We start from the raw sequence: 24392 nt of genomic DNA, 5'->3' as shown, positions 1-24392 counted from the left end.
CTGAAGATCAGCGAACAATGCCAGCTAGGAAATACAGAGAGGCGGCGTGGAAAGTGATGAAGGAAATGCAAGAAAAGCTGAAAAGTAGCATGAAGAGATGAAAGTCCATAATTATACTGAGAGCCAGCAGCAGGTGCACATGGACCAGAGGACAAACACAAAGAAAAACATTATACTGACTGATAATGAAAGTAATTGGGCTTGTGGCGGGACACATCGCTGGAAGATATGTGTGTCGAACTTCTTACACATTGTACGGAGCTAACCCTGCAAATGGGAGCTGATGGACGAGACTTGTGACGGAATTTCAGCCAAAGGAGGATTTGAGCACAAGAGAATGACCGCAGCAGAGACAGAGAGCGATGATGAGATCGGTTTGTGTGCAGGAGATGGATTTTGGCATCCGCAGGTCCATGAGAATGGCAACGGCGTGGGGAGGCCGGCAGCGGATTGACAACGGATGATGATTATGGATAAACAACAAGGTAACAGTGTATTTTCGTCCAGGCTATAAACCTCAGATGTTGATTTGATGATGCTTATCTATGTTGGTAGCTTTGAGCCAGGGACGGAAATTCCACATTCCCATGACAAGAGCCAGTCTATCCGAAAAACAACCACAAAATAGTACTTATTTCATCAACCCAAAGAGGGATGATGATTTGTCGAGTTCATTCCCAATATCGATTGACCCAGCGATCCCATCCTCTTGAGTCCAGGGCTCTAAGAATAGCCCCACCCAAACGGATGTATTGTGTCCATAAAAATACGAGTTACCATGTTCAACTTGTCCACCTCCATAATCCTTGCCTCCTTCATCGTCAGTCATCGGAGCAGGGCTCAATACCAAATTGTCCGGCACCGTTTAAACCACCGAGTTCGTACGACACAGCACCCATCCTCAAACGCACGCTTCAAGCAAGTCCGGTGGCTTTGAAGGAACTGGTTTGTGGCAAAGAAAGCAGAGTGACTGACTGAGTCACTATATTGCGAGTCATTTCTGTGCCTGTCACAGGCCCCCACCACACTACTCGAGCCAGTGAAGAATGGCTCTCCGCCGGGTTTAAGGACCGCGATGTTGACATTCCTCCTTTGCCGAGAGCGGCCGTGAAGCGAGCATTCACACTCGTAGGACCCCAACATTTTCGGCGTGTGGCCGTGATAAGACTCTCTCGTTCTCAAACGTGCGTGTCGTCGCATTTCCTTTAGCCGTGTCAACGCGCCCGACGCGTTCATTAATCACGCGGATCAAAATGCGCAAAGCAAACTCAAGAAAGGGATGACGTTCGAGGGCCCCCCCCCCCACCCGACACCACTGCCGGCATGTTTGTAAAGACTGTTTCTTTTTCTACGTTTGGAGAAGAAGGGCCCTCTTTATGTCAGTCGTGCACTCGCCAATCGCGCTGCGCCTGTTGTTCAGACACGCTCGGCAGAGGAATGGATATGTACAGTAATACGAATTGCAGCCAGTGGGAGGGGGGGGGGGGATATTTGATTTTGTTTCACGCGAGGAATTTATTGTTTGGAAGACAAAGACCCCCCCTGTCGAGCGCTTTCTTGAGCAATTGGGAGGAGATTGGGTTAACGCTCCACAATTAACTTCGCACCATCGAGCGGCGTTGGTCCATTTAGTCTGCATTAGGCCAAGCTGCTTAATGATAATAAATGGTTGGTTTGCATGGAGGCGAGTAGGGAATGGCCGCATACATATTTGAAGAGTAAGCGTTGACAGCAGTGGTTCTTACCGTGGGGTGCATCTCGAACCCCTGGGGGTGGGAGATGCCCTTTCTAGGGGTGCGAGACGTGCCAGATTTTTTGAGAAGGTAGATAATCGAAATGCCAATTAAGCAGAGGCACGTAAGTACAACTACTTTGTTTCATCAAACCTATGTATTTATTAAGATTGAGAACCAAAGGAGTACAAGGATTGCAGTAAAGGTTAAGAGCCAATGGATTACAGCAATCAGGACTTAACGTTCGTGCAAATTACTCTAAGGCAATGTCCATAACATGTTCAAGTGAAAGACTCCTGCGACGTAAAATGGCCAAGCATACGAATATGATCCTCCTGAAAGGATCATGAGACTTGGTTACATTTTATTTTAATACATTATATTTTATAACAGCAAAACTGTTATTAGTATTGGCGGTACAAAAAAAACGTTAATTTATGGAATCACGAGTTGCGCAAGATCCATCACCATTAGAGTCAACGGACGAATGTGGGAATACAGCGTTACAAGCCATGAAAATGGATAATGCGATAAGTAATTAATTTTTGAAAATTACAAACGACTGTTAAAAGCAATACCGAATAACCAATGAGACCCCAATACTCTGAGGTTTTTTCGGTAAAGTCCACGTAGGTAAAAATAATAATAATAATAAAAGATAAATAATAAAAATAATAGAATAATAGAAATAAAATAATAATTCACGACGTTTCGGAGGCAACACAAGCTTCCGTCTTCAGGTGGAACCGTCACAGCACGATTGCTGTATCTTACCTACGTGACTTTACCGGGAAAAAAAACCTAAGAGTATGAATCCTTGCAGTCACGAAAGCTTCAAATCGAGACCCCAACAGTCATAACCGATTTTTTTACTTACCATCTCAATTTTGACTCATTAGATATACGCACATTCTGTAGCTGAATTGATCAAATATACGTTATGAATTAAAACAGATGTCCATGCTCACGATACGTGTCACATTGCGAGCAAGAGAATAATTGATATTGTATTTGTATATGCTGTGTTGTAATAGATTCACATTACCTCTGCAGCCACGAAAGGAGCTACTGCATTGATGGCAATGTTAAAACAAGAACTGATTCTTGAGTGAAATCCCGATAATTCATTAAACCACGAAGGCAGTGGAATCACCGTGGGCCGAGTCACTTGCCAACCCTGAATGCACCTGATTTCCCCAGTAAACATGCCAACGTTTGGCTAACATTGGCATGTGGTTGGAAGCGTCGGACCAACGTTGGTCAAACGCTTCTATGTTTGCTTAGTCATCGGATCTTCGAAGCTAAGCTGGATTGAACATTGTTAGTGATTGTATGAGTGGCTGCCAGAGCTTGCCAGGTGTTGTAGCCATTGGACTGTGAGATGGGTCAGAGGATATCAATGCTGTGTGGCACTCATTAATTGTATTGGGCGAACAGCCCCAATACAGGACCTTTTTGAAAATAAGCCTGAATACTCACTGTGGTTATGCCTGGTAAATAATCAGAATTATGATGATCAGAGTACTCTACTTTCAAACTCAGCCCCATCACCGCTCCCTTCTTCATTATTATCACCAGCACACCACCAATATCATTACATCATCATAATCATCATCTTCATCACAATGTCAATGTGATCTGCTAGTTTCAACACCCTTCATGGTAACAACCCAACCACTATCTCACCCCAACAATGCATGTTAATCATTGCATGCTTATAAGCCGGTCTCTCCACGCATGACGCAATAACTAATCACTGTGGACAACACTGTCATGCCACACCATTGCCTTACCAATGAACTGAGCGGCATGCCAAGGTTTAGAAACATAATTCACTTGAGTTAGGCTCCACTACACAGGGAACATTGTGCACACAGCTACAGCCGCTTAGATAAAACTAGAAAAATCACGGAATGTCACAATCTTGTACGAGTGTTATGCTGGTATTGACTGGGTAGCTACACAAGTCTTTCCAGGTAGAAATCACAAACACGGGTCAAACTCTGCTTATCATCGTTGCTCTGGAGTTAACAAAATGAGCACCACTTTGCTTGAACATCCACATCTGTTGTGCCTCAGACTGGGCCCTGCCATGGAAATGTGGAAATTCCGCATTTTCAAGCCAGCTGAAAGAGATGCGCACCACCTCATTGTTTGAGTTGGCTGACACTTTTGACTTGTCTTGAATACACAGCCCGTGCACACACAATATGAACGGTATTTTCTTTACATGCAAAATACTCTAATCCAAACACTATACTGTAAAACAGATTATATATTGAACCTCTGGCTCGTAACTTTTTCCTACCAAAACACAGGTAAGCTCCAACGGCAATGAGAGTGCCAACCAAATTCAAACAAGCAACCTCGCACACGAGACAAAAACAAATTCCTACACTTAATAACTTTTCATCAAACCAAACCAATGTTCACACAAGTCGCACAACACAACACAAGCTAAATTTACAAGAGGCCCCAGAACACACAGTGATCCTGGCGGCACCCACGACTTTGCAAACCGAGCGTGCCCACCAAGCTTGCAAAGCCGAGCGGCTTGCCACCTTTGCCAGGTATGCAGCCCCCCAAAAAATAAATGGGCTCGCGCGCTCACCGCTCACGATCTTGCTGTCCTTGGATCCTTCCGGGCGACAGGTGGCCACGTTTTCACGCGCGTCCCCACTCCCCGCGTGGGCCGCCGTTCATCGTGCTCATTGCCCGGCGCGGGATGATGTCTCGTCGTTTGTGCGAGTGGTTGTCTCAGTGCGCTGCTACCGCCGCAGCGATGTTATTCACACAGGCGGGCCTTTGTGTGTGCGAGAAAGGGCCATATCGGAGCGCTCTGGCTTAGCCTTAATGAACAAATACGCTGCTGCAGCAGATTAAGAGGTTACACACACGAGGGGGAGGGAGGGAAGGGTCGTGTGGATAAGTTTTAAACATTTTTCATTTTGGGCAGAGCAGGGTGCGAGGTTTCAATTACAGCGCTTTCTCTACCAAGCTCAGCGTTAAAGGCGGCATCCTGCCACACCAACAGTTCGGTTTATCGGATTGCGTGGCATACGATACACACTCACACAATCTACCGAGGACAGTAGTGCGATCGTTGCCATGTAAACACGCGTGACGAAAATGCGCGTATTTGTCTCGCAGAGTTAAATGTTCCCACAGGTTTTTCAAAAATCCTCGCTGTAGGAGGGCTTAAGTGCCTTTGCGCTTGGCACACTTCCATGTCAGGCCTAGGCTCGGTGATACATGACCTCCATGGCATCTACCCCCTTCGCCGGTGATGCAAACAACTTGGGAAACACTCTGTTGTGGCTCAAGACACACGGTATAACTTGTAGTTCAGGAACACGTGTAATCAAGGTTCACTTGGAAGACGAGTGGTTTTGATGGGTTTGACAGAACAGTTTTAGAGAATTGAGAAGCTACGTGGCCCTACTGTTAGAATGCGGACAACCAACGCTGCCATTTCCCTGACTATGAATTATAAATCCATTCAAAATGATACTAATTGAATCCAAGTGGCGATGTGCAATTGTAATTGAAGATTGTACAGCATATGTTTGCTCTCATGTGTGCATCTTTGGTTCTATTGTTGGCCATAAGTGAGAGTGAAACTAAATTACTTGAAATTAGATTAATTTGGTTAAAATCCCGCACTGGTAAAAAACAAAAAACAAATGTCCCAGATTAAGTCTACAATGGCACAGTCATAAACAGTTACTTTAGTTGCAAGTGGGGATTTTCCACTTAAAATATACTGTGGTTGACAGATGACGCTCCTTTGCCAAAACTGTCACTATTATTTGTATGTACACAAATAAATATCACAGATTGATATTAAGACCAGAGCTCATCGTGCCTAAAAGTTGGCTATAACCCATGGCAAAGAAGTTCAACATACATACACACAAGATAAGGCGTAAGTGACTGGAGGTGAAAAATTGGTGGAAACAAAACACTGAAGATGCCACATGGAGCAATAACTTTCTAGAGAAGTACAGAGCAAAATAAAAATAATACAATCTTAATTACAACAATTACCATAATGGACACCACAATGTTTGGCTTTAATTCATAATCAGAAGCGGTATGAATTAAAATCCCAATCCGGGGTCAACTCAGCCATTTTTTTTTGTTAGATTATTCTGAAATACGAAGGCCACTTTGTTGTTCGTCAAAGTGGTTGTCATGAATAAAACTCCTGTCATAGAAACGTGGAATTTCTACCACTAATTCAGTGACACCACCAATTCGGCACTACCACCAACAGAGATATTTGAACGCGGAGACACTCAGGCTTTTTAAACTCGGAAAATATGCAGCATGCTACTTGTTGCACTGTATGCCGCACATGATGGCCAAGCAGCATGCTTGTGGTGCATTTACACACACGCATGTTTTGTTTTCGTGGAAGAGGTCATTCATGTTTGCCCCATGCTGGAGTGTTTGAAGTCGTGGGGGCCACGCGGAGGTTGCACACACGGCTCTTCTCTCTGCACATATTTGACCGATCGATACGGCAAACAGCGGCGGCCGCCCAACTGACGAGGCCCACGGAGGGCGAGCAGGGGGTTGGGGATGGGAAGGAACGCGCAATGGCGGCGCCACCATTGGTAGCGCCGGCGGCCATTGCTGCTGCTTGTGAGTGCTGATCTCGACAAGATCTCGACAAGATCAGCACTTGATAGATGTTGACTCTTATGCAGCATGGTGTCACGTAATGGTGGCACGTAACGGTTTTTGGCACGTGTCGTGACGGGTACTGAAAAACCTGACCATGTCCGTTGAGTGCTCGCCGAGCTGCATTGGCTTCCGGTTGCCAAACGAACGCAAGCTAAGGTCGCACTCAATACACACACACACTGCCTACCACAAATGAACCACAAAACCTTGCCGATATCATCAAGGAGCATAAACCATCACGCGAACTCTGGTCATCCTCACTGCAGCGGCAGTTGGCTGGCCATCGAACAAAGGCGGTCACCACATCGCGCGCTTTCAGGTGCGCTTCTGCGGCCGTCTGGAACGCTCTTCCTTCCGATACTAGGACGCCACTGGAGTAATGCACTTTTAAATCTAGATTGAAAACTAATTTCTTTAGAACTGCTTTTTGTGTTTAGTTTGTTGTCCTTCCCCCACACCTCTGATTAGCACGGTTGGCTACGTACGGTGCAAAAAAAGTTAATCATAGATACAAATACACACCATGACCCTTTCTATGACAGAGCTCGATTACAAAGAATCCCATGAATGTGACTACGAGATTTTCACATGTTTCCCATAGAGAAATCATTATTACTGCAAGAAGTGTCCAGGAATTTGTCCAAATTCCTTAAGGAATAATATCCAAATGTCTGAAAATCCTTAAGAAATCATCAGCGCTGATGTACATACACAGCCCTTTGCCAATCCACTGCTGGATAGGGGACTCCCCTCGCCGTGCGAGTTGTTAGTGCACCATTTTTTTTTACCATGCTAGGCATTGTGGTTTGGCAAAGGTCAAGAGTCTAGACTTCGGAGAATAAGCGGTAGCAGTACAATGATGGATTTTTCTGCATTTCCCTCAACGATAACAATGCCATCGTTTATGAGAAGTTCATCACAGCGATGAGCATGCAAGGGTGGTCACGGTGGAGCTCAACGGGGGCTTTGCAATTCCTGAGTTGCAGGCACTTGAGGTTCTGTTGAGCTGTTGGTATCGTATGCAGGTGACGGCGTCTGATTATATGAGGTTTAAAGCGTCGAGGTGGATAGCTTTCTCACGGGATCATAACCACTGACCTGCGACTGGTGAGATCCTGGGTTTGAGTCCAGTTAGCCACCCGTGATTAACGCGCGTTCTTAAATGCAGTGTGTCGTCGATAGCCTCAGCCCGGTCACCAATAACTGTGCAACAACAACAAAAAACCCGACACATTCAATTTGTTTTTAAACTTAATTTTGGCTTATTTTGTCCCTGAGTATAAAACACCTTAGTTTTGTTGACGTTCAATAATAACCCTTTTAAATTTTAGTTTTTTTTTTTGGGTTGGATCGTGTAAATGTGTCGTTAAACTCACCACTATCCGACACAGTCAAGTAGTAAGATTTGTCACATCAACAAAAAATGCCAATTTGTTACTAGCTGAGCCCACCAGTGTTGGAGAGTAAACAATTGTAAATATTGTAGATTTACTGTAAATGTTGTGGGTTTACTCTCCACCACACCGGTTTGCTGAACTAGTAACGAATTGCCATGCTTTGTTTCCGTGACAAACCTTACTAATTGGCTGTGTCGGGTGGTGGCGGGTTTAAAGACGCATTCATATTTACGCGCACCGAATGTGGATTAACAGGTGCGTTACATTAATTTCAAAGATGTTTCTGTGACATCAGTGAACACAGACCCGTACTGTTTTTGCAGTTGCGCTGTACGGCTCTCCGATACGTTTTTCCGGTTGTACCGTGCATTGTTTCGACTTTGTCCAACGTTTCGCTCCATTTGCTACCAGTTGAGTTCCTGAAGAAGCTGCGCCCGCACGTGGAACGAAACGTCAGACACCGTGCTGAAAGACGTGCGGTACGATCCGAAAACGCTTGCGAGGGGATGCTTTCAGTGCTAACAGTGAGCTCTGAATAACAGTGCCAATGGAACAATCGGACTAAAATAGATTCTAAAGTGTCTCAGGTTTCTTGGTCTCAACCTTGTATTACATGGCTTCCCTAACAAGCCGGTATATAAAATTTACTTTCATGTGATTTATCAAGCTAAGATTGAGGGTTGAAATAATAAATATATTACCAGGAACAGAAGGTCACTCTGCACAGAGCACAAAGGAGAACGGCGTCATATGCGGTAAGATAAGCCTCCCAAAGCGATTCCAAAAGTACTTCTACCATGTCACATTCTGAGGACCTGTTTCTTAAGATATCGTGACGCTCTGCGAACAGGAAGTGTTCTGGAAGAACGTATATTTGCTTCATGACACAGCTATATTAGCACACTTTAAAAACATCGTGTGAAAAAGTACAATACGCTGTGTTTGTGTGTGTGCGATAAAAGTGGGTGGGTCAGAGGTCGCAACGCTGAGCCGGCACAGTTGAACTCCTGGGTTTGCATCCAGCCAGCTGCCTGTGGTTAAACCGCATTTTCAAATGTAGTGAATTTATTGTCCGAACCCGGTCACTGGTGAATACACACAAAATAAATCCAATCACGTGATTTTGGGCTAAGTTCTAACTCTGAGAATGAAAAATATAGTCTGCTAGTTACGTGACTCATATGTTGCACTTCTAATGTTTTTAATCCCGGAACACTTCCTGTGTCACGTGACAATCAGCAGGGCAATGTGGGAAGGTGCTTCTCCCCTGCTGTGTTGGCCGGAGTTCCACCGAATGGATTTCAGAAGTAGCTCCATGATATCCATTCTGGGGGCTGCTGTGGAACGTGAATGACATTCACTGCTCGCTCTGAGAGAGATCTCAATGGATTCTTTGTCTCTCAATGCACGACGGCAATGAGATAACGATTGAAAAAGCAAAAAAAAACAAGTGTTTTAATTGATTGGAAAGCCTAATCAAATGACTATACCACATACCAAATGTTCTTATTCTGTAATATTCAATCTTACTTTCCTATCAATTTTTGTATCCTTCTTAAAATATAGCAGCATTCTAATTCATGGTTTTTTTCATTAAAATGTCATTTATGAGAAATAAAGTTAGTTGCACATTTACTAGAATAAATAAAAATGTGTACATTGTTTCTGAACAACGTATTGATTGTGAAAAGGGTAAACATGTAAAAATACCTACTCTAATCACCCAGGAATGTCTGTCCTTAACGCTCGTGACGTCACTCCACATCGACCAGCCCCCCTCGTTAATATTCATGAGCAGGTGACGTCATACAAATGGACACCCACCCCTCATTCATAATCATGAGCAGGTGACATCACTCAATATGGATTACTCCCCCCCCCTCACTAATATTCATGAGCAAGTGACGTCACTCCACGTCGACAAGCCCCCCTCATTAATAATCATGAACAGGTGACGTCACTCCATATTGAACAGCCCCCCTTATTAATAATCATTCTAAGGTGATGCCATCCAAATGGACACCCCCCCCCCCCCCATTCACAATAATTATCGGCTGACGTCACTCCACATGGGGGGGGGGGGGCGAGGCGCCTCCTCCCCCCTCCTCGGCGTCAACTCACAACCCTCACTACGATCTCCGTCACGCTGTTGAGACATAGAAGTAAAAAGGACGTCATGATGAACAAGGGATTATAACCTTTAAATGAAATAGCTCTGTGTCACCGCGCCCTTACAAATTGCACACGCATTGATGCAATGAATATCACGTCACGGTCTGCCTTTCGCTTGCAAGTTTCAGATTTACTGCAATACACCCATCCTTGGACGGGCAAAAGGCTAGTAGTCCTTTATAATTGTCGAATAAATGCATTTGGAAGCAGTGAAGTAGTAGTAAATAAACTCCATATGGCACGCTGAATACAATTACTGTTAACACTATGCATTTATGGAGCTGGCACTGTATGTATATTGAATTTCTTTCACACCGTACGTAGCCAACCGTGCCAATGAGAGGTTGGGGGGTGGGGGGCAGGACAACAAACTAAACACAACAAGCAGTAGCTCAGAGGTCGGAGCACCAGAGGTCGCAAACGGGTTTTGATTCCTTACCCGTACCCGGCCGCACCAGGGTCGCAAACGGGTAACCGTACCCGGCCCGGGTACGGGTAGCTGGGTATCGGGTAGGGTACGGGTATCGGGTACCCGGTTGCGACCTCTGCTGAGCACTGAACTGGCACAGCTGAGATCCTGGGTTGCCAGTAAGGAAGCCCGCCTCTCAGGCCTTGTGAGTGGATGGTCTCAGAGCCACCAACATGAAAGCTGGGAGACAGCTTGATGTGATCATTATTATTACGTATAGTCGATGAGAATTAACATATCTTTAGAGGGGATGGAATTTAAACAACAACAAACATTTCCTTAATTTTCGGATTTGGATTTTAATTTTGTGAAATGAGTCAAATCGGTGGAAGAGGCGTAGCAAGCGCGTTGCGATAGAGCAACGCCTCTCAATCAACATTTACAAGAATACTGCTCGTAAAGTTCGACGCGATGAAACGTTCAATCAGCCGATCACAGAGATAGCTCGTTGACTATGTACTACGAAAATTACTTATTTTATTCCCTTAAAAAAATCACTTAAAAATCGTGTTTTTTACAGTTACACCACAACGATAAATCTCTTCACTCGGAAGGGCAACTGCATCAAGTATTGATAACAGTCTTCTCACTAGAGAAGGAGTCAAGTCAATTTGTCTCCCGGCTTAATCAAGCATGTGCAGACACTCATCTCCGTTGACGGTCTTAAGACAGCGATGGAAATTCCACATTCCTATGACGGTCACCAGTCTCTTTTTATACGACTACCACTTGTATTGTTTCTACACGGAACGATGGCCTGAGTTGACCATGAGCCAGGACCCTAACCCAACCATCCAATTGTAACTCAAGCATTCCAACCACAGTTCTCTACCCCAGTCTAGCTAGCAGGCAGTTCCAATAACACATAGCAACTCACATATACTTCATTTTACGGGGTATTGTATAATTGTTAACACGCTGTTAACCTCAGCATAACCAGCGAAGTTATGTCGTAAAGTTACTGCTCGGATGTTATGACAGAGAACGAGTCATAACACGTGTATTGCTCACACTGAAGCCCCCCCTCCCAGCAAGAGTTTGTTGTGAGCACACAGTGTTTGTAGGTACATTGTTTACACTCTAGGGGAGCAGGTATGAGGGCCCTATGGGGTAACTGTGTACAGATTTTCAGATTACTTCTGTGGACGAAAAAGCTTGGCACCACAGAGGAAACTTAGCTGTTTGTACAACCCCCCCACAGTAGCCAAGCGGCCTCCAAATCTTAGCTGAATTTAATTTCCCCATAGTTCTGGGGTGTGGATAAATATTGACCATGATTGCTCTAAATTAGTATTTATCACCACAGTGCACACAATTAAAGCAGCATTTGCAGTAGTGATGACTCACTGTGAGATATCCATGACCCTTGAACAAAATGATGCAACTGAATGCCAGCAAAATTCATCGTTAAAAAATGTTTGGTTAAGGCAAGCTATAGGTTTTTGTGTTTAGTTTGTTGTCCTTCCCCCAAACCTCCGATTAGCACGGTTGGCTACGTATGGTGCGAAAGAAGTTCATCGTACGGTCCATTCATCAGAATGGGGATGCTGCTATAGGGTAATGGTTGGCACAATGGACTTGCAAATCCAAAGAGGTCATCGTTGTGGTTCATTCTCCAGACACAGCAGTCGATATAATGGACTTGTTTCTTTAATCCCACTGCCTTGAACCACCCGGCAGGATAAATTATGGCTGCACCTCATTTAACATATTGCCAGGTCGTGTGTGGTGGGGTAGAGTGTGTGGGTACTCCCAACTCTTCCATAACATCTGCCCAGCGTGGAAGAGTAGACCAAATTACCCTCTAGAGGGGAGGGGATCTCTACAGCTCCCGCTAGTGGAGGCCCTTCTGCGAAAACAAGCAAATGCAGGGCTGCACTTTTACCTTTAACCTGACGTCAGAATTATTCATCCGTTCACGATTACAATGCGTCGCTTGTGCACCACATTTACAATACGTCTGACTTTCAGTTCTCTTTCCATTTGCATTATCATCATTATGTCACTGCAATTGCATCAAAGATTTTCATCGAAATCTGGCACAATAAGTGACCTGGAGAACAGGTTTGAACGTGGCTTGACCTTCATCGCAGTAATTACCAAATCTCGACCTTATTGCCCTCCAGTCGAGAATTCTGGAGCTCAGAATTTTCACCATTTCACATACGCTTGGGCGGGGGTGGGGGAGGTCCTCTTTGACGGCTCGTAAAAATATTAAACATTTTGTAGCTCAGGTCACACATTCCAGCTGGGAAAAAAACTGCCGCCCACTGTCAAAAACAAATCACTTTAACCCATTCAAGAATCAAAGCCTCGCGTTTCCACGCGGTCGTAAAGGCATCGCTCTGATGGGATAGAGCAGGGCTTGGGTGCTCAGCTCAGGGCAGTATGAAGCAGTTCCTTGCGGCTCGAGAAAGTAATAGGGGGGACAATAATCCCCAACTGCAGCCGGGTTACCCTCCTCTCGTTAAGGAGCATAAACGATCACCACGCGAACACCAGGTCATCCTCGCAACGGCGGCTTTCGGCTAAGCCATCCAATAAAGACGGTCACCGCATCGCGCGCGTTCGGATGCGCTCCTGCGGCCGTAAGGAGCACTCTTCGGATATTAGGAAGCCACTGGAGATATGCACTTTTAAATCATCTAGATTGAAAACTAATTTCTTTGGAACTGCTTTTTGTGTTGAGTTTGTTGTCCTTCCCCCGCACCTCCAATTAGCGTGGTTGGTTATGTACAACGCGAAAGAAGTTCAACATTCAGTACATATAATGTGGCCAGCACAGGGTGGCCGAGTCCAGTGGCTCACTACAAGCTGCTGAGCCGTAACAGCTGATGGCAGGGGCACTGAATGACCAGCTGGCTTACCCATCAGTCTTGCAACACTAACACACGGTGTCTGGAGTGGTGGATCCCAACCTTTCCAGATCGCGGATCCACTGCCAACCCTCAAAAACGTTTCAAAGACCACGAAGCAGGAAACAAAATACGGTGGCATTCAATGATAAAAACTCCGTGTCTCCGACAGTTCCGTGGAACACTTCCCGTGACCCTTTGGACCACATAGTAGAGAAACCACCGGTCCAGAGTATGCAACAAAATATCGATGTAACTCAGAAGCAACTGTTTAGAAGAGCAAAACCCTTCTTCAACAAAGTCATCATATGTCTGTCTCACGGTCTTGGCATTACAGTTCAGGGCCCCAACTCGATCCAAACATTGCAACCGTAATGAGCGTTGGGTAAAGTCAAACATGGTAAGGTTTGCTGAAGGATGTGACGCCTATAGTTTGTTTCATATTGCCGCAGATGTTAATTTTCCCACTGCTCCGTATGATTGTGTCATGGTCAAGTTAACCATCCACAGCGGAGCCACATTTATTGAACTGATTCTAAAGATAGGGGTTTTTCAAAATTGCTGAGATTACTCATCACTGTGCAAATGCAGTAAACTGACACACAAGGATATAAAGGACAAAGATCCCACGTATAGTTTTAAATAGACTATCGGGGCTTGCGAACACCTATGAAGGCCGGCATGGCACACGATGGGGTCGGTGGCCAGCACCACGCTCGGTCGCCTTGATCTCCTCCATCATGGTGAAGTTAACGCACTGCACAAGGTACTAATTTGAGGCTGAGTCGACCTCGGGGTGGCCCAGGACTGGTTCAAATAATCGTCAATGTGGCGTTGGCCGTGAGCAGGAATCCTACTCGAGTCGCTGAGTTCGTAGCACAGCGCGCTAACCGCTGCACTACCGATCCCAATACACAAAAGGATAGACAGACACACTGGTGTCTAAGGATAAACATGTGCCCTGTACATGCCGAATCAGATTATTTATTACCGACGAAAACGTAACACTGGATTCCTCACTGGCCAAACAGTGCAGAAAGGGGTGGTACCCACACTTCACCCAAACACAAGCATGAACCTGCTACCCATTCAGGCACGATTATTTCGATGGTGGACCATTACACTCACATGCACACTGTTTAATTCACCTGTATCATCATATTCATTCTCACAGAGAAGTGCATTGATGATAATGTAACTGGCTTCTGCTTGCTGATGATTGCTGATATTACAAAACGTATCCAAGACTATTGCATTTCACAATGACATGGAAGACTTGAACATGAAGGGCTTTTATCTGACATATCTTATTTATTTTTTAGGCGAATATATTTCACTTATATTGGGTTAAAAAAATAATAATAAATGACATCTAAAAAGGAATAATGGAAAATTATCAGCTTCTTTTGATAAGTGTGAACACTTCTAAAACGAATCCCTGTAAAACAAATTGCAAAGCTTCACACACAATCAAGTTTGCAACAATACTGCTCTTCAAAATATATTGCTATTGTATAGAATTATTTTGTTCGCAACGATATCCGTATCACAAATTACACTTCGGTATGATCTGAGCATGTTTTTTATTCCAACACAAAAGCAGCGCTGAGCGATGCGATAGCTAACGTGGCCATAAAGCCCATGGCAACCCAGTCAGCGAAGGTCACTCAAATAACTGTAAAGCCAGGCATCGGCAGAAAAACAGGGCAATATAACCGGCACTGCACTCGCTAAAGAGCTCCGAAACTCGGCGGGGCTTTCTGCGTTGGACTCATGAGGCTTTCATTCACCAAACTGCTTTAAACTGCATACTTTTGGGGGATGTGGCAATTCAGGCCATGTTATATGCGACTCCCCTAAGGATTTGAGAGGCTACCATTGTCCCAAGCATTACTGTCATACATTGTATACATTTCCTCGAATGTATTACCATTATTTTGTATGTTCAGCATACAGATGCCGGTGCAGAGAAGCGGCACACTGGTTAGCGCACCGCACTACAACTCCGGCGAACCGAGTTTGATTTCCAGCCACGGTGAACATCAGTGGTGAGTGGCATCTCACTGCTTCTGGGCGCCCCCCATTCCTTCACCGATCAACAATGAATATGGTCAAACAATCTCCTGACATGGCGTGGGAAGGCCTTCATCCAGCAGCGGATTGACAAAGGAGCTACGCATTTTTTATGTACTCCACACACACGACATGTCGATTTAAGTTTATAGACGAATTTTATGCGGCAAATACTATTGGCGATTACATATTAAAGCCAGTGTGGTATACGAGGGGGTGATTAGGTCAGTGGCATCACGCAGGCCCTCAACTATCTTCGTCTCTCAACAGCGCTGACATTCACGCGATCCCTCTACGCATGATTTACCATGTTAAAATCCACATAGATTTGAATGGGATGTTTCCAGAGCACCTCCGATTAGCACGGTTGGCTACGTACGGTGCAAAAAAAGTTCAGCATACACGTACATACATACGGATAAAAGTCCATTCCTTTGAATGGAGAAACAGGAATTACCCTTTGAAATAATGTTGATTCTTTGAGACCCTATGAATCAATCAACCAGTAAGAATGCCCATTCATTTCCATGTTGAAATTCCACTGGGCCAGCCAAGTCCCATGGGCCTTCCCTTTAAGCATAAATGCCACACCAGGCTCCATGAGGTTCCAGTCCTTCAAAAATTCCACCGATCCTATTAATAAATCATATTAAATTAAACAAATCTAATCACGATTCGAGGCTTGGAATTGGAAGAATTGCCCAGCACTAATGTACATGCACGTACAGTATCCTGTTTGTTACCCCGAATTTAAACTTAAGTAAGAGCCCAATGAGACGAAGCGTTTATTTTTCAAGGAATACCCGAGTCACGCGAGAGACACCTGAGTCATACACGTACATGTCTGTGTATCGATAGTTAAAATGTTATGTGCCGTTGTATTGAGGAACTGTGTATTGTTTTGGTGTCTGGGACTGTTGTTGCTTTTGCTGCCTTGCCCAAGCTTGCATTTAGTGCTGTAAAATCACACTTATAGAATTTATGTATTTGTATTTAGTGACTTGCTTACATTTTTCTCTATTTTGCACTCCTAACGTTGTTTTTTGTTTGTATTGTTTGTCGTTGTAGCTTGCTGACCCACCCCATACTGGATATCTGTGCAAAAGAGCTTCATAGCTCATCGGATTCCGCCTCCTACAGTCTAAATAAAGATTCTGATTCTGACACGCAGAGCACAACAAGTACAATACGCTCTGATTGAGTACACAACGATGCAGAACAGTGCAAGCATCGTCCCAATGAATAATTCCAACTATAATATTTGAAATTAAATATAAGGCAAGATTATAAGAAAACGAAAACCTACATTAGTTCCCGATAAACATGGAACGTTGGGCCGACATTGGACCCACGGTCCCAACCATGTACCAACGTTGGCCCAATACTGCATGTTTACCGGGTTTAGGCGTTTAAAAAATAAAGTCCACAAATCGAGGGAAAGTATTCAAAACATATTTAAAATACACGTGAATAATGCCCAAGGAAGACATCTAACAGGTGTTTTAAAATGTACTGGTAACACAATAAATATCGACACATTCGTCAATAGCAACTGCCTTAATAGAGAAACAAAGTTTCTGAACGGTACACCACAGATGCAAGACACTGATGCAATACGTTCCATGTGTGAGAAAATGAATGCGGGTGTAACAATTCGATGATTCGTCAATGCTGTATTGATTCTCAAGCTCACAACACTATCACATTGCACACGTAAAACTTGATGGATTTTGACTCTGATACAGCACGATGTATGAATCGGTGTCACAGAACGGTTTTTGGCACGTGCCATGACGGGTACTGCAAGACCTGACCATGTCCGTCCACTGCTCGCCAACCTGCATTGACTTCAAGGTTGTTGAACGAATACGTTATAAGGTGGCACTCATTACACACAAAGTCCTTGCCACAAATGAACCATAATTCCTTGCTGATCTCGTCAAGGAGCATAAACCAACAGGCGAACTCCGGTCATCCTCCTAGCAGCTTTTGGCTACAAAAACAGTCACCGCATCACGTGCTTACAGATGAGCTTCTGCGGCCGTCTGGAACGCTCTTCCTTCCGATATTAGGAAGCCACTGGAGCTATGCACTTTAAAATCTCGATTGAAAACTCATTTCTTTAGAACTGATTTTTGTAAGAATGTTTTTCCCCTTTTTTATGGCAGCAAAACTGAAACCTTTTACAAGGAATCATGTCTGCATTAACCACAACACTTGTGCAAACAAAAAACATACTGACCACAAGTATTGTGGTTAATACAGACATGATTCCTTGTAAAAAGGTTTCAGTTTTTCTGCCAGAAAAAAGGGGAAAACCTATTCTTATATTTTGGTACTGGCAAAGGAGGCCTCATGATACTGATTTTTGTGTTCAGTTTGTCGTCCTTCCCCCGCACATCCGTTTAGCACGGTTGGCTACATACGGTGCGAAAGAAGTTCAACATACACGCATACATGCGCATACGTAACTCCTCCCCCCCAGCCACTAGAGGCCGCTAAATTCACCGCAATATTAAACCGAAGAATAGTGAAACATATCAAGGCCCTGATTCCCTGACACGTGCAGCTAATCATCGTCCACCAAGGGAACGAGAGGAGCAAACGCGAGAGAATTCGTCACATTTATTGATGCCTTTTGGAATACGGCACAAACTTTATATTTTTCTTAAAAGTCGTCTACCATGCTGTGGTTTACATGGGCGTCATTTGTAAACACAAATCGGTACAGTCATTTGTATACACAGATTACTGCACCGTATGTGTAATGGGGTGTAATGACCAGTAATGGAAACCGGCAGTGCTCAAACGTGTCGTGAGAGCACAGGGTGGATGAGACGAGGCAGCTGTTATGCCCCACACGCCCCTCGCGATGGCAAAATATGTACTTCAACCCTCAGCGCAGTCACCGTCACCATCACCGCCGATACGTCCCAGATCCAAAGTTTCCTTCGTCTATTTTCATTGAACCTCGTTCCCGCGCACACCCTTGCTAACAGGGCGCAGAGCTTTCCAAAGCAAAACGTTTTGGTTTGAAATCCACGGGGTCCCGGTGTCGTCTTACATTGAATGTGCCGCACGGTCCTTTGGGTCACCCCTTTAGCACGCCCTTGGCACACCCTTGGCACAAGCACAGCGGGCGATGTTCCCACCGGCATCTCAACAGGCAGAGAGCCCCCTGGCAGGAAGGAGCCTGCCAGTCACACGACTCGGAGGCAGAGGTCGCAAATGGTTTTTGATTCCTTACCCGTACCCGGCCGCACCAGAGTTGCAAACGGGTACCTGTACCCGTACCCTACCCGATACCCGGCTACCCATACCCGGCCGGGTATCAGGTAGGGTACGGGTACGAGTACCCGATTGCGACCTCTGGGATGAAGCCATATTGCAGGCGCGGGTGGGTTGATTCTAGGAACTTGAATTGTGAGAAGAGACAAGACGTTGGGAAATGAGTGACAAACAGTTACTCACCAGTGACTCACGGCCTACCCGTACCCGGCCGCACCAGGGTCGCAAACGGGTACCCGTACCCAGCCGGGTACGGGTAGGGTACGGGTATCGGGTACCCGGTTGCGACCTCTGCCCAGGAGGATATCAAGCAGACTGTCCCCAACCACGTGTGCCATTGAACCTCCCGTCGTTAACGCTTCTGCGCCTCCGTCGAATGCCAGTGACACGACCGCAGTGACCATTTCCTGCAAAAGTCCTCTTCCCCGAATTGAGCACCGCAGTATTCCTGACGCTTCTCGCTCATGTACACACAGACATATGGGTGTGGATTGCTGACGAGTGTATATCTATATTTTATTGTTTAGGGTCCTAAGTCACTGGAGTTTACGTGGTGTTCCCGCAGAGATGGCTATGGGTCGAAGACTGTGGAGAAGGAGGACTTGGAAAGCAGACCCCGTCAAGTGGGACACGTGCTTGTCAATCCACTGCTGGATTAAAGCCTCTCCACACCTCATATTCTGTTTGTTTGACCATACATCCCCACCATGCTGATTAATGCGAGTTGATGATTGCGGGGAGTTAGGACTGATGCAGATATCCCTCGCTACAGATGTTAGCAATGGATAGGAATTAAACTCAGGTCGCTGGGCTCTTAGAGCAGAGCAGGGCAGTGCTCTAAGAATCCAGGTCGCTGGGTTCTAGCCATTGTCACCACTCCACATCATTAGTATACAACCATGCAGCAGTTTTCACCCTTGATGTGTCTGTCTGTGGTAGCACCGTGCAATATGGCCCAAGTCCGTGATATATCATGGATAGAAGCCTAAACTTCAAGCCCCACATAAAAAAAAAACATATCTGTGGAAAGACCAAGTCAAGAATCGTCCTCCTCCATAAATGTACAGGAACGACCCAGAGGCACCTCAGGTGATGCGCTGCGAACTGCTGCCGTGTCACCGATCTCCTCAGTGGCAGAGTCACTGCGCTCCAGCCTGGTCTGGGAGCTCGTACACAAAACTCCTGAACGCACACTTGATTCACACGACGTGCATTATAACCGGAATGCTGAAAACGACATCAACCCCCCAGGTATCCTATTTCATGGGGTTCATCCTGCCACCAAATATTCACGGAGATACATAAACCGCAAGAGAGTTTACACGTTTATTGCCAACGGCAACCTACCCACGAACCCTCAACACTATACCTCGTCCCCGACTCCTGTCCAGATCCCCCTTCTGGGATCACGCTGTCACCATCCCAGAATCTCACCCAGATGTGCACAAACACGCTGGTGAACAGAGTGCGACAATGTGGATGTCGAGAATAACCACCTAATTCTAGACCCAAACATTGCACCGCCTGGCTTTGACATTCCTCAGAGGCACAGCTCGGAACCGTCAACCACATCAGAACATCAACAGGCCGATGCGCACATCTCCTTCATGAATAGATAATTAAAGACAAGCCACAGTGCGGACTGTGGCCATGCAACCCAAACGATGGACCATACAGTAAAGCTGCAATGGAGGAATAGCAAAATTACACCAAGTCTCTTCCGAAGCCCTCGTGTGGCAAGTAGACCTCAACATTGGTATTTAGATCCTGAACACATTGGCATACGCAGGAATGAAATCGGGTGTTTAGAGTTGCATAATTTAGCGGCAATAGAATGGCACCGGATCACCTCCAATCCGCACCTCCGATTATTAGCACGGTTGGCTACGTACGGTGCGAAAGAAGCTCAACGTAGATGCACACATCTCCTGCCTCACAACTAGTAGGATGCACGGCTTCTAAAGGTTGTGACTTCATTTCCCAGACGCTGACTTGGCCCATCATGAAATATATTTAGAAAAATGAGTTCCACATTGTGGGAAGTAAAGTCAAATCGAAGTCAATCCTGAAAAGAAATTGGTCCCAACTGGGCGAATTACACTTGTGAGAACTGACTGTTGGCATCGCATGCATACGACATGACAATGATTTCCTAACGTGACACTTGGGCTAAACGAGACAGAAAACACTCAATAACAACAAAAACGAGATACGGTTGTAAAAAAACATGCAAAAATGATCAATTATCGAAACATATCACAAACTCAAGTCATGGCAATTATTTAAATGATCACATGCCTAGACCCAGCATAGGAATGTAGAATCTTTGCCACCAATAGAGACGATCACAGCAACTCAACTTGTTTGAGCAAGGAAACACTTTGACTTAATTTGATAACTCTTTTGCGTATAGTTGTATCCTTTCATGTCGATGTAACTTGCTGACCCGTCCTCCCGGACATCTGTACAAAAACAGCTTCATGGCTCATCGGATTCCTCCAGTGAAAATGCAGATTATGATTCTGAGTTCTCATGCGTGCTATTCACAGGAGGGTTTCTCCACAACTCTGGCTGTCGCCTGACGAGGCTGGTTGTAATTACCCGCGAAACGTCGTACTCAAATTGTACATTTTGTGGGTTTACTCACTCCAACACACCGGTGTTCTTAACTAGTAAATAATGGGCACGTTTTACGTGAACAACATTACTAATTGGCTGTGCCGGGTGGTGGCGGGTTTAACGACACATTTATATTGATGCGATCTAACACATAAAAAAACCCTCTATTATGAATAATACTGGTCATGAAAGCCTGTTAAATTCAGTCTACTGCTGGTGCCCCCCCTCCCCCAACATTCACGGGGGTGTGAGCCGAACATCAACTGGGAATGTTGCCGAGGCGCCTTCGCTTGGCTCTCTCCCGAGTCTCCGGCTTATTCTGACGAATGCTGAGAATCCCAAGAATCTGAAACCAGCCTCCACGTGTAAGCCAACTCCCAAGTGGCATCCCCAACTAAGCAACCAATGAACAACTGCTGCCTTCGACGACACAATGCAGACAACGACGAGTGCCTTGGGTGATTGCTTCAGCACAGTAAATCCTTCACCAACGCTCTTCTCCTTAAGCCACAAATTAAGCACAGTATTTTACAAAGTTCAAAGACGGATAGATTCCTGTATGGTTCTGATGCAGCATACACCACGACCAAAGTGTCACTGGCATAGCTAAGTAATGTCCTTACGGAGACGGCTGATCAACGATGATTCCCTTCTCGGTCTAAATTTAGCGAAAGTCCGCATCTTAATTGCAACAATTTAAGACCGCAGCGCTGTAAATTCACAGAGCGAATGACCAAGATAAAACCTCACCGTCTAAGGTGGCGTGAAAGGTATATGTGACTTCACCGATCGCGATGTAAAGAGCTCAAGTTTCACCAGTAGTCTATGCTAATTCGTCACCAATTGATGCCCTTCGTTCAATTAACTACTGCCCTATTTTTGACACCGACAAGATACAACACAGACAACGTGGACTTTAAAAGTCGTCCCCCCCCCCTCTCAACAGCTTCCACAGCATCTATAAACCTTTTTAATCTGTTAAGTCACCAATTAAAATATATTCCATTAACCTGAGTTGGATGGCAGAAGGCCAGGGAATGGCATCAACAACCGCAGCACGCGTTTCCCAACACCGCCACCGAAATTGGACTCACCAAAGTGGACATCTTTCATTTTATCGTTGTGGAGTTCCATTGCGTCTCACCATTCCGCAAAACTAATTTTTTGTTTTTTTTGCTGAAGATAAAAGAAACCCCCCCCACCCTCCCACGCACAGCAAACATACACCAAACAAAAAAGCAACTCTCGTCCGCTCGGCCAACTACTTCACTTTTTTTTTCTCTCTTAACGAAACCTTCCACGGAGTTTCCGTTTTCGTCACGGTGCGAGCGAGCACCTTGGGACCTTCGCTGCCGATTTTCACCGCCGAAAACGGCAAATCGGCAGGTCGTGGCAGACAAGAGTCGGAGGAGAGAGAAGAGAGAGGTGGGGGGGCGAGAGAGCGAGAGAGAGAGAGAACGCTCAGGGATCAATAATTTGTGTGCGTGTGTGTGCATTCGCTGTGGGGGCAATAACATTAAACAAACATTGCCGTTGAACGCTCAAGCTTTTTTTCCCTGGGCTCCGCGTGTGCCCGGGACACACCTTTGTTTTAGTTTTGCCGGCATGCCCCCCCCACGAGAACGGGCCGACCCACTTCGCCTGAACACCCCCACCGCCCCCCCCCCCCCCCCCAGCTCGCCGGTTACACAGTGGTGGGTTTTTTTCTCTCTCCCCACACACCTTGTGGGACTGCTGCGGTGAGCACACACAGAATACCCACGCCCCTGCTCGCACCTCCTGCGGCACCAAGCCCACCCGTCCGCCCGTCCGGGCAGGCGGCGGTGGCGACGTCACGGGGGCCGCGTCTCTATTCTTTGGGCTGTCAATTGGGCAAACGACAAACACTTCACCACCACACCCTGCTCCGCAAGCCACACACACACACACCCACCCCCCGACATAGCTCTGTGGCAGCCACTGCCATCGACAGCCGCCCCCCCCTCTTCTTTTACTTTCAAACGACAAAGTTTGCGCCCCCCCACACGCCCACCTCCAACCCGAACCAACGTACGCACGGTGGAATGCAAACAGCTTTTATTCCCCCCGAGAGAGACCTTGATGTTTAAAATGTAACAAGCCCACGAATAACGAACTGCTGTTGAAAACCATTTGTTCCCAACAAAGCAAAGATGAATATGGCCGCAGTGTGCCCGCGGATTACGCCGTGCGCAGAAAATGGCATTGCCAATTCGCTGCAAACGCATGCCGAGTGTTGTGCATGCCGAGTGTTGTGCATGCCGAGTGTTGTGCATGCCGAGTGTTGTGCATGCCGTGGCATTGAGCGACGTGTGTAGCCTATGCGAAGTATCGTGCCACATGGCGTACGTAGAGGTTTCATCCATTCACGGACAAGTCGATTTGCAAAACCCTTTCTCACTCCGCTGCTGGATGCAGGCCACCCGTCGTCCCATGACGCGCAGGTGCTTTTCGTAAGCTGCAATCCCAACGATCCCATCCAGTCTGACTGAGAGGACCGACATTGCCACATCGCTCACATGATGAGGACCTCCCCCACGCCGTGTCTGGCTCTAATATAGCATACACCACGACTACATATTTTACCACGCTGGTCAGTGTGGGTTCGGGAGAGGAGTGGGGCAATGACCCGTCACCGATGTACCTCATGGCCGAGAATATCGCCAAGTTCCTATGCGGTGTGTGTCTAACCAATGTGCCACCACTCCACCTCTTGGTTATTACAGAATTACAGTCACGCATTCAGCACTCAATTTCCAATCCCCCCTTCTGGGATCACACGTTTACTATCCTAGAATCTGACCCAGATCCGGAAGATCTATATATATTTTTTTTCAGAAGTGACCTGGCCACAAATTGAAGCTCAACAAAGTGGCGTATCACGTGGAAATCGACAGCAGCCAAATACTCAGATTGCAGCATGTTTTAAAATGTGGAGGGAAAAACCAGAGGACCTGCAGAAAAATCCATGCAACCACGGGGAGAACAAGCAAACTCCAAATATAGAGGCTTCAGGGTCAGGATTTAACCCACGACCTCCTGTATACTGGGCGAGGTAATTCACATCTCGTCACTGCGG

At 45.9% G+C, this 24392-nt stretch overlaps 1 protein-coding gene across 7 annotated transcripts in view; it reads right to left on the bottom strand.

Annotated features, from left to right (window-relative positions):
• The window catches only part of LOC133350825 (hepatocyte nuclear factor 4-gamma-like), an 83334-nt gene extending 60617 nt beyond the window's left edge, over nucleotides 1-22717 (bottom strand). For 3 of the 7 annotated variants that reach the window (XM_061565586.1, XM_061565588.1, XM_061565587.1), the window contains exons 1-2: nucleotides 22390-22477; nucleotides 7521-7625 (exon numbers count right to left, since the gene is read on the bottom strand). In XM_061565586.1, coding sequence (XP_061421570.1) covers nucleotides 7521-7625; nucleotides 22390-22429 — 145 coding nt within the window. In that variant the 5' untranslated portion in view covers nucleotides 22430-22477. Of the gene's footprint in view, nucleotides 1-4344; nucleotides 4574-7520; nucleotides 7626-22389; nucleotides 22495-22631 lie in introns of those variants that run through there. The other 4 variants (XM_061565593.1, XM_061565594.1, XM_061565591.1 and 1 more) reach the window with 4 other exon arrangements.
• Nucleotides 22718-24392: the final 1675 nt, after the last annotated feature.

The sequence above is a fragment of the Lethenteron reissneri genome, chromosome 35, assembly GCF_015708825.2.
Source record: "Lethenteron reissneri isolate LAM-NWPU_2019-01 chromosome 35, ASM1570882v1, whole genome shotgun sequence".
In the NCBI taxonomy this organism is placed as follows: domain Eukaryota; kingdom Metazoa; phylum Chordata; class Hyperoartia; order Petromyzontiformes; family Petromyzontidae; genus Lethenteron; species Lethenteron reissneri.
Note: the sequence above shows the minus strand (reverse complement) of the source record. Positions and strands in the feature narration are given on the sequence as shown.